General features: G+C 38.9%; 1 protein-coding gene across 2 annotated transcripts in view; it reads left to right on the top strand.

Annotated features, from left to right (window-relative positions):
* The window catches only part of LOC110035765 (electron transfer flavoprotein-ubiquinone oxidoreductase, mitochondrial), a 77907-nt gene that overhangs the window by 38131 nt on the left and 28689 nt on the right, over positions 1-11087 (top strand). For both annotated transcript variants that reach the window (XM_020740052.1, XM_020740054.1), the window contains exons 8-9: positions 733-849; positions 3140-3208. In XM_020740052.1, coding sequence (XP_020595711.1) covers positions 733-849; positions 3140-3208 — 186 coding nt within the window. The remainder of the gene's footprint in view (positions 1-732; positions 850-3139; positions 3209-11087) is intronic.

Below are 11087 nucleotides of genomic sequence, written 5' to 3'. Positions count from 1 at the left end.
TTAGATTGAAAGGAAAATTTTATAAGACGGTGGTGAGATCTGCAATGCTTTATGGCGCTGAATGTTGGCCTTTAAAAGAGAAGCATAATAATAAGTTAAGTGTTGCCGAGATGAGAATGATTAGGTGGATGAGTGGCTTTACACTTAGAGACAAAATGCAGATTGAATATATTCGTGATAGGGTTGGTGTAGCTCCTGTGATAGACAAAATTAGAGAAAGTCGTCTTAGATGGTTTAGTCACATTAAACGTCGACCATCTGATGATCCGATTAGGAGAGTAGATGTTTTAGATTCGACTTGTGTTAAGAAAGGCAGAGGTAGACCTAGGAAGACTTGGGCTTATTGTATTAAAAATGATCTTAATTTACTAGAACTAAATGAAAGTATGACACTAAATAGGACGCAATGGAGAAAAAGGATTCATGTAGCCGACCCCACGTAGTGCGATTGAGGCTTTGTTGTTGTTGTTGTTGTATTCTCTATTGTTTCCATTTAGTTTTTGCTACAAATGTGCAGTTTTCAATAAGTTGGTCAAAATCTGGATCAACTTGTAGCATATCATCCCCTATAATGACTGTTATTTCAATTCTTTAATCTCACTTTTTCAGAACTTAGGTGTTCATCTTTATTCATCATTTATACCAAGACATGTGAAATATAAATAGCTGTTTGGCTGCTGATGTGAATAGTTTTTAGACTATATCTAAGATAACAGCATTTTGTTGGGTTAGGTTTGGGAAATTGAAGAAGAAAAACATGAGTCTGGTGCTGTGCTGCATACTATTGGATGGCCCTTGGATAGGAATACATATGGTGGAAGTTTCCTGTACCACATGAAAGACAGGCAGGTAATTTTTCAATTTTTACCGTTCCGTTAAAAGCCATAATTTCTTCTGGTAGATATCTTGAAATGGTGCCTTTTCATTATTTGCGTTTCAAAAAGCTTATCGTAAATAGCTTAAAAGCGTGGTCCTAGTTGATTTAAGCACCATGTGACTGATTCTGCCAGCCTTTTTGAAAGCCAATTCAAGAAAAACAACCCCATCCGTACTAATTGCATTGGACAGTTGGGATTTGGTAACTTTACCTCTCTGATTACCCTGGTAATTTAAAAATATCTGAATCTGTGAAACTCCTATATATTAATTTGCAATTGCTTTGTCTGGATTTTGATTTTTTGTTAGCTTTGTACACACTAATATATGCGTTACTCAAATTGCATATTTTTTTTCTTCTTCTTATATACTCGATGGTTAAGCAGGATATATTTTGTGATTATGCTTCTTTAATACATTTTGCTATTAGTCTAAGCTTTTGCTTCATTTGGGTTCAAAAGAATTATGTTCTTGAATTTGACACAAGTTGTCAAAATCGATGCATTTATTTTGATTCTCATACTTCCTCATTCATTTACAACTTTGCTTGTTTAACAGCACCAGAAGAGTATTGTCCTAATTGATGACAGCCATCGCCTTGCATGTGTGACTGTCTGGGTCTGAATCGTAACCTGCCTTTTTCATTGAAACCCATCAAATATGCAGTGCAACCTGTAGAAGCTTCAGCTTGCAATGTTGTGCAGGCCAGCTTAAGCGGCCCTTTTCTTTCTTATTCCAACCCATTTCCGATCTCTGTCGAATTCCAATTCCTTCCTATTCTTCTGCTTGCCTTTTCTATCCCCTTTTCTATTTCTATTTTTTTCCAATTCCGATTCCTCCCTATTCATTGCCTAGCTTTTCTATCACCTTCCACTTCTATCCCAATTTCAAATTCCTCCCTATTTTTGTGTTAAGATCCTTTATATTATGTTGTGTTTGCCTTGGTTGGGGAGATTTTTTATGATTGCTGATTTTAGTTGCTGCGTTTAAGGTGCTTCCTTTCAAAGGGTTGTACCTGACGACGAAGTTGCTTCAACTGTAACTCATCCAAAGTAGTGACCTTCTCCAAGGGCACGGGTGGTGCTTCGGCTGTAGCTCGACCCCAACAAGACATTTGTTCTTCTGTAGCCCCTTTCGGCCCTGCATCCAGCAGCTGCAAACCATCTTCTCTGCTGTCATCCACGCCTCTAGCCCCCTTCCAACAGCCTCAAGCCACCTTCCATCCATCTTCCTACTGCTGTCCAGGCCTCTGAATGCTTTCCTGCTGCCGCCAAGCCTTTCCAAATCAGTTCATATTTCCGCCAGCCCCTCCAAGACCTGTTCCTGCTGTTGTCTAGCCCATCGACATCTGTTCGTGTGGCTGTCAATCCACCCTCGTCTAGTTGTTGTCCAGCCTCTGGACACCTATTCCTACTGCTCGCCACCACCACCTGCCTGATGCTATCAAGGGCCAATGCAACCCCTCTCCAGTCTCCTTTCAGCCATCACGCAAGCCTCTCAACCCTTCCTTGTTGTCGACCAAACCTCCAGTCTTCTTCATGTCGTTGTCCACCATTTCCAGCACCGCCACCACTTGCTAGCCGTCATCTTCCAACACCATCGCCATTCCCTTCCGGTCCCGTCGGAACTGCCACTCTCCACTGTAGAGAGCTATGTATGTATTTTGTGTTACTTCCTTTCTTATTTTTCGCAATATCGTCGTTGTCCTTTCCGTTTGCATGTTTGTATTGTTTATGTTGAGGAGTCGTCATTGTAAGCTATTTGAATTTTAGCAATTATATTTATTTTTCCTTTATTGTTTGGGTTAACTTCAGTATCATTTGGTATAAGAGCTACCCCAATCCTAATGCTATTTTAGGGTTCCCTAACATCCACCAAGCCAGCCCCACCAAAATTTTTCTGCCATAAAAACTTTGACGAATGATGTGGAAGCTCCCCGAACCCTGGGAGAATGCTGCAAGCCGGCCCTTCTGTGATAAACTGAAATACTGATCTTTATTAAACATAGCATTTTATTGTTTATTGCTTACATATATTCAAACAATCTAATATAAACTAAATAGTTCGACCAATTGCCGACCACCTAGGAATGAAGAAAATGCATTTTTTTATTCGCTATGATTGCTAAATGATTGGGTATTTCATTGGTGAGTAAAAGTTTGTGGCTTCACGTATTGGGGTTTTCCCCATTCTGGTGCCAATGAATGTTAGAATATCTACTCTGATAAAGTTATTCTAAATTTTGTATTTTCTTTAATTGTAGGTATCATTCGGTTTAGTTGTTGCGTTGAATTATCGCAATCCATACTTGAGCCCTTTTGATGAGTTTCAGGTAACTCGCTCTTCTTCCCTATTTTATTTAACGTGAAATACCTTTATCTTTCAGTTTTTTTTTTCTCAAGTGTTCATGGTTTTTCTTAGTGTTTATGTTTTCTACTACTTATCATATTAACAGTTTAAACAGTCGCAAATTCAAAGTTTGGTATTCTTTTATGCTGTGTTGAAAGGAACGCTTCACGGGAACTTCCTTGTGTTTTTGAGTCAGCTGACATCTTTTTGATGCTACTGTTTGTTTGAAATTCTGCTGATTATTTTTTAATTGTTGATATGGGATTTGTATAGCTAAAACATCCAAGATGAAATGTACTCTTATGAACTATAGGTCTTTGGAAGATGTGGGTTCTACTTATGAGCTAGCAAAATTTTGTCTCAACATTACATCGACGTGGAGCCCGCTAAATAATTATTTTGAGGCAAGGTTAAAAAAGTAATTAAGTCCTTTTTTAAATATTATTGTGGGATATAAATAGGGTTTATTATGTTTAAGGTTAGGTTTTGCTATGATGAGATTGTTGTCTTGAGTGTGTTGTTTGATGTTCTTGAAATAAAATATTTGGTTGCTCTTATTTCTGTGAAAAAATTATCTCTGCTCATATAAAATTGGCATCAGAGCATTTGATTCTTGGCAGGATCGCGGTGTACAGGGTGCGGAATTGTTGTGCCCTAATCTTAGTGGAAGCAATGACGGGATTGCGGCAATTCTTTGCAAAGGATGGATCACATCATACAAGGAGGATCGATAACGAGATACAAACCTCTATATCATCGTGATTCGAAACTGATGAACAGGATCACAACGCCGAACCTTACGATATAGTCAATTCTGAGCTAGCTTGGAGGCAAGCGAAGAGCCTGCAGAAGCTATTTAGGAAGCAAACGATAGGATCGGGTGTGCCCAAAATGTCGCGATACCATCGCGATTTGACTATTGGAAGCTACATCGAGTTCACAGCGAGCACTGGAAATCAATATTGAGTCGCGATGAGTACCCTAGTCGTGATACAACTGGGAAGCCAATGACGAGATTGCTCGTGACTGAACCTTGCAAGACACTCGCGATTCAAGCTAACTGGGAAGTCGCAACATACAATAGTTTCATTTCCTTAATAAAAAAACTTTCCTGGAGTATTGGAAGCAAAAAATTAAGATGTTCTCGAGGATAAATTAGAGGATGAGGTGTGCTAAACTAGATCAGAAATGGAGGACTGTTTCTCGTCCATGGAGGGGAGATCCTTTGCCTTCGAAGAAATGGCGAAGAAGGTCGTGGATATTTCAGAGCTAAACAAACCACAATAACGGAAGCAAATATTATGAAGCAAAATAACTAGGAATAAAGTCAAGAATCAAACGAAAACAAAAAACATAACAAACATCAATATCTAGCTAGGACAGAGAAGTGACATACGGGGACAAAAGTGTCAAGGCTTGGTGGTTATTTTATTTTATCAAAGCAGATATTCTTGTTTAATCTGAAATAACTTATAGGAAATTTATCAGAGCAGATATTCTTATTTTAATGATTGTTTATAAAGTTATCAGAGCAGATATTCTTGTTCTAAACTTCCTAGGACACTAAGTTTCCTTTAAAGGCACATTTTCCTTGTTTTGTTTGCATGTCCCTGGTACTTGTGATTCTGCTTAGTGATCTTTTCTAACCTCCTTATGGAGCTTCTGAATCTCTTGCACCCATTGTATTGCATCCTCACTAATCTTTGATGTCGATAGGAGTGGTACCAATTGAGTGGAGTGAGCAGGTTGCTCGTACACAATCTCAACTAAAGTGCGGCTTGTATTCTGATTCAAAAATCTGATGTAAGCAAACTCAGACAGAGCTAGAATCAAATCGCACAACTTGATATTCTTCCCAACAAAGTGTCTCAGTAGATTTCTAAGACTTCGATTTACTACCTTTCTCTGACCGTCTGTTTATGAGTACGCTGAATTGAAGCTTAGTGCTTATTTTTCCTCATAGAGCCCTCTATAATTGACTCAAGAACTTGACATCTCTGTCTAAAGTGATGGCCTTGGGTACCATGCAACCTTACAATCTCTCTGAAGTACAAGTCGATGACATGCAATGCATTCAGTGTTCAGTGACAGTGTACGAAATGTGCCATCTTCGAGAATCGAGCTACCACAACCATGAATGTATCCTTGTTTCATTGTGTCCTAGGAAGTCCACCAGAAAATTTATGTTAAAATCCACCCACGGTGCCTCTAGTACTAATAATTGGGTGTATAGTCCCATATTTTGTCCCTTAGTTTTTGCCATATGACAAATCCAGCGGTGCCTTACGCGTCGCTCCACATCTCTCGCATGTCAGAGCTAAAAAAGGTTCTCCCACGAGTGTGAGAGTTTTGTCCCTGCCAAAATGCCCTATAAGTCCTTCACTGTGATATCTTGAATAGTGAACTCTCTCAGCGAGCATCTAGGAATGCACAGTTTACTCTGATAGAACAAGTACCCATCAGCTCTGTAATACTGCCCGATATTTTTTTCTTGACATTGCTCATATATTTTCCCAAAATCCTCGTCTGCCTCGTATCGTTCCTTTACTATCTCAAAGCCCACAATTTGAGCCTGCATCACAGTGATCAGTAAGTGACAGCGGCTTAGTGCATCTTCTACACGATTCTTACTCCCCGTCATGAGCTTAAGCACAAATTGGAACGACGCAAAGAAATTCATTTAAGTTGTGTGTCGGCCCTTCAATTTACTCTAGTTGTTTAAGAATTTGAAGGCTTCGTGGTCTGTGAACAACGTGAACTCAATTTTCAATAAGTAATGATCAGTGTTGAGGAGCTCTCACAATAACAAAAAACTCCTAGAATGATTCAACTTCTTACTGAAAAAGGAGATGGAGCAACCTCCCTGGCTCAACACCGATTCTATCCCCACGTTGGATGCATCACACTGCCTCAAACAGCTAGTTGAAATCTGGTAATGCCAAGACTGGTGCCTGGGTCACCTTCTTCTTGAGTGCTTCAAAACTATTCTGTGTTGCCTCTATCCAGTGGAATTTGTTTCCCTTCAATTGTTCTGTAAGGGGGGTCGTGATGGTATTGAATCTCCTGATGAATCGCCTAAAATGATGCTAGCCCAGGAAACTGTTTCAGCTCAGTGAAAGATTGCGGTGCGGTGTAGCTCGCAATGGCCTTGATCTTTGTAGGATCCATCTGAATGCCCTCACTACACCCGATTAACCCAAAAAGCATACATGGGCCGTCATAAAGTGGTATTTCTTTGAATGGGCATATGGTTTCCTTGCTCGCAACACCTCAAATACTACCTTTAGATGTAAGTGCTCTTCGGATCGGATGTAAGCCGGAATGTCGTCAAAGTAATACCACCACAAATTTCTCAATTTGGGCTCGAAATGCCTGATTCATCAACCTCATAAAAATGATAGGTGTGTTTGATAATCTGAAGGGCAAAATTGTCTACTCGTATAAATCATCTCATGTCTTGAAAGTGGTCTTCCACTCCCAGCCTCATCTGGATCTCGTGATATCCACTGCTTAAGTCGATCTTTGAAAAGTTGGTGGCTTCGTGCATTTGATCCAAGAGGTCATCCTTGTGAGGTATGTGAAACCAAAACTTGATGGTAATCTTGTTGATGACCTTGTTGTCAATGCACATACGCCACAAATTTTCCTTCTTGGATAAAATCAAAATAGGGACAATTAAACCAAGAAGGAATTGGTACTCTCTCTAAATAACCCTCTCGTGACGAGATTTTGTACCTGCCGCTGCAATTCTTCGTGCTCCACAAGTCTCGATCTGTAGGTAGGCCAATTTGGTAACACTGTTCCGGGTATGAGATCTATGACATGCTGAATGTCTCTCAGTGTCAATAATCCCTTGGGAAGGCTGTCAGTCATCACCTCATGGAAGTTATGTAGTGGCTGTAATGGTGCTCGCATCTCACTCTCCTCCTTTGTTCCTTTTAGTAGGACTAATGTCATTGTCATTAAAGCTTCCCAAATCGACAGCATGAAGGTGGTTCTTGAGACTAGTGTCTCCTCTGTGTCGTCTACACCTTCTGCATCCTTCGCAGGTAATAGTGCGGCGCGTTCCCATCCTTTTTAAAAGAGTAAGTATTCTTGAAGCTGTCGTGTTGAGTCTTGCGGTCGAATTATCAATGCCTCCCCAACAGAATATCTCACGCATCCATCGGGACTACGTCGCACCACACTTGCTGCTCTAACCGATCCCCAATTGAAAATTCAACAAAGCACTATTGATCTACGCGTATCTCTTTTTCAACCAGGTATGGGAATAAGATTGTGGATGCTTCTGTGCGACCAATCTCAATTTCTTCACCATCTGCGTGGAAAACATATTTTCACAACTTCAACCATCTTAATCAAATTGCAAACCTTACATTTCACAATACACCTGGTGCAAAAGATATTGTGCCTCAGCTATGACTGATCTCTTTCTGGTTCTAACTATAAAACCTCTGTATTACTAGCATCTCTCCCTCTTCACCATGGAGCTGAAGTACTTCCTATAGACTTTCCTCTGACTCCTCGTCCTCCATCTCCTTGACGACGCATTGATCTGTGAATGAGACAACTCGGCTCGTGGGACAGTTGGAAGCTATGTGTTCCTAACTATGGCATTTGAACACCTTCTAGCTGGCACTGTACCTGAAGAGCTACTCTTTTTCGACTTCTTTTTTGTCACTCTCCTATCCTATTTTCCCAACTTCGTTAGAGGTACTCTTGTTAGTCGTTGTAGTTGTAGGTGACTGCCTGACTGAAGACTGCTATCTGAATGAAGATTGCTGTCTGCTATGTTTTTATTGTATTTTCACCTTCAAGGCCAAGGTTTCGACATCCCTTAACGACCAATATGGCTATAATTGCACAACATTGCTAATAACAGACTTTAGGCCCCCAAGTACCGGGCTATGGTGTGTTCCTTTGACTCGACCAACTCACCCTTCATCTACAACTATTCGAACTGTCATGAACTCCATTGAATGATTTCTCTGCTGCAGGTGGCGTAGTTTTAGAAACATGTCCTGACAGTAATGAGGTGGAAGATAATTTCCTTGCATTTCTTTTCTCATCTTTTCTCACTTAGTAATCTGATCGCTACCTTCTCTCTTCCTTTATCTTCGCAAATTTTTTCATCACAAGAAGGCACTCTTTTTCAACTTGATGGATGCTAATTTTACCCGTTTATCTTTTGATACTTATATTCGAAGATTCGCTCAACAGATTGCAGTCAGTCTATATATTCTTCTAAATACATATCTCCATCCAACTCTGGTAGATCCACCTTGATTTCGAAGTCTCTATGTCCTTCATATGTGGGCCCTTCTTTCAATCTCCTTTGATATTGAATTCCGAAGTTGCTAGGCTGATATTCCTCGTCATTGATGTCTTCCGCGTGGAATGGATTCAGATTCTCGTCATTCTCTAGATCGCAGTCGACAGTAATCTCTTTCTGGGTTCTATTATCAATCTCCGCGAGTCGTTGATGGATTTTCCACACTCTTGTCCCAGGTATGTTCCAACTATATCTACGTGGTGACATGACTAGGGTTTGGGTTTGAAGGAGTGGTTGAGGATAAGAAAGAATTTTTGGTGGAGTAATGGGGATGCTACGAAGCTCTAGGATAGGACTAGAGTTAAGCTAGCTCTGATACCAAATAATATTGGAGTTAAAAAATGCAATTTAACCAAAAATATAAATGTTTTAGCAAATCTGAAGTTTGTTGTGGTTTCTAGGTTGTTTATCGGGGCTGCAGACTCGAGACGAGTGTGGACATTCATTGTAATGCAACCCTATAATTTTTAGGTAACTTAATCCTAAGTTAGGAAGATTAATTTGATTAACAAAAATTATTTTAGTCTTAAACTTTAATAATGTCTTATAGGTTATTAATCTCAACGTAAAAATTACCTCAACCTCCAACCAACTGTTGAATATGACGAGTTTAATGTGACAATTGAGGTAAGTAATTACATTTCTAACTTTTAGCAAGTTCAGTTAGATTTATATTACAACAGATTCTTTATATTGTTAGATAGGAAAGATATGTATGATAAACATAGTAGAAAAAGATGTGCAGCATGAAATATATGGATAAGATAAATGATATTTAGATAAATATTATATGTACATGTAAGATAGAGATGTAGGAATGATATGCATGATATAAAATATCCATGAGATATATATATGAATGATATGAAAGATATGTCTGATGAATATTTGTACAGCAGAATAAAAATGGATGTTAGTAAATGCATAAAAATGTCTCAGAATAACTTATGTATGAAGAATGAAATAGCTTATATGTAAATGCTTGCATGTACGTGTTCAGAGGGATTTCACCCCCTAATGGTACATGCAGGGGACGCCAATGTACTCGCGTGCGTAGAGTTTTTTTAGCATCTTAGATAATTATGATAGTTCACTTACTGCTGTGCCGATGGGTTAATATTAGTCATGGGCGAGTATAACAGAGTTTTCCTTTCCAGACAATTATTATGTTTACATTATTAATCGCTTTCCCGACGGGATAATATCGATCAGGGGCAAGTACGGGTCTTTTCACCCTAGACAATTGCGATGTGTAGATCGGTAACCGTTGTGCTGACTGAAGCCGACAAAGCAATGTTGACTAAGAATGTGTTAGTTTTGTTGACGGTGATCCTCACTGAGAAGGATGTGTATGCGAAATATAAAGTTAAAAGTAAAAGTAAAATTAAGATAAATCCATATAGAATATTAGTGTTTGTTCATTTAGAAAATGTCATTGATGCATGTTTTAACATATATCATATTTCTCATAAATATATATATATATATCAGATTTTCTATAAACATAAATAAGATTTCTTATAATTATATGCTAGATTGCTTATAAATATTTATCGGATTGCTTATAAATAAATATAAAAGCCCAATATATTACACAATTTCTTATAGAGACGCATACATATTGTACTTTTTTTCTTGGATTATTGTAATTTAGTAGTATTATTACTTTGGGGTATCTTTAGATTACTTATTTTGTTGCTTTAATATTGTTTTTAGGCTTTTAATATTTAAGCAAGATGAATGGAAGAGATAAATGTATGGGGCGAGAGCAACAACCAAAAATGTGCAATTTCTACTTGTTAATATTAATTACTTTTTTTAGTGGCTCTTTCATGTATTGTTTTCATTATTAAATTGTTAGTGAGAGAGTTAGAATATCAGAAAATTGATTTCCATCGTCCCTTCCTGTCTTGGTTAACTCTAATCCCCGGACCGGGTCGTGACAGTTGTGCACAAGCCAACCTTTCAAATTTATGTGGTCACTATGAATTTCTGATTATGTCAAATGAGGACGGCACATGGGAACCATATGATTTAATACAACAGTTTTTTCCTTTCTTCCACCTTTAAACAATATCTTTTTGGGAGGAGAGTAATGTTACACCGACGCCGAGCCTTTCAAATAATTTGAAGACTTATTTTACGCGCAAGGTTAAATAGGTAATTTAATCATTTGTTAGTTATTGTTGTGGGTTGTTGACCTCAATTTTCGTGAGGTCTAGTATTCCTCGTAGGAGTTAGGATCTAGCCTTAGGGGTCTCCCTGCGACTATCTTAGAACCTTAGAAGTGGGACCCGCCTCGTTTTAGTTCGACCCGCTTCCGTCCCCTTCTAGAGTTTCGCGTGTGTGGTATCAACTTCTAGCACTTAGAAGGACGAAACCAACATGAGGAAACCCAAAAGGGATTCCCTATAGGACCTTCCTGAGCCTTAGGGTGACCTTTTGCACAATTCGCACTACCGCGCACAAGCTTCGCAATTCGGAGAGTCGATATATCCGATCGCAGCAATTGGCATTGCCTGCATTGTTG

The sequence above is a fragment of the Phalaenopsis equestris genome, unplaced genomic scaffold (genome assembly GCF_001263595.1).
Source record: "Phalaenopsis equestris unplaced genomic scaffold, ASM126359v1 Scaffold199749, whole genome shotgun sequence".
NCBI classification, from domain to species: domain Eukaryota; kingdom Viridiplantae; phylum Streptophyta; class Magnoliopsida; order Asparagales; family Orchidaceae; genus Phalaenopsis; species Phalaenopsis equestris.
This window is presented reverse-complemented; position numbering and strand designations above follow the sequence as displayed.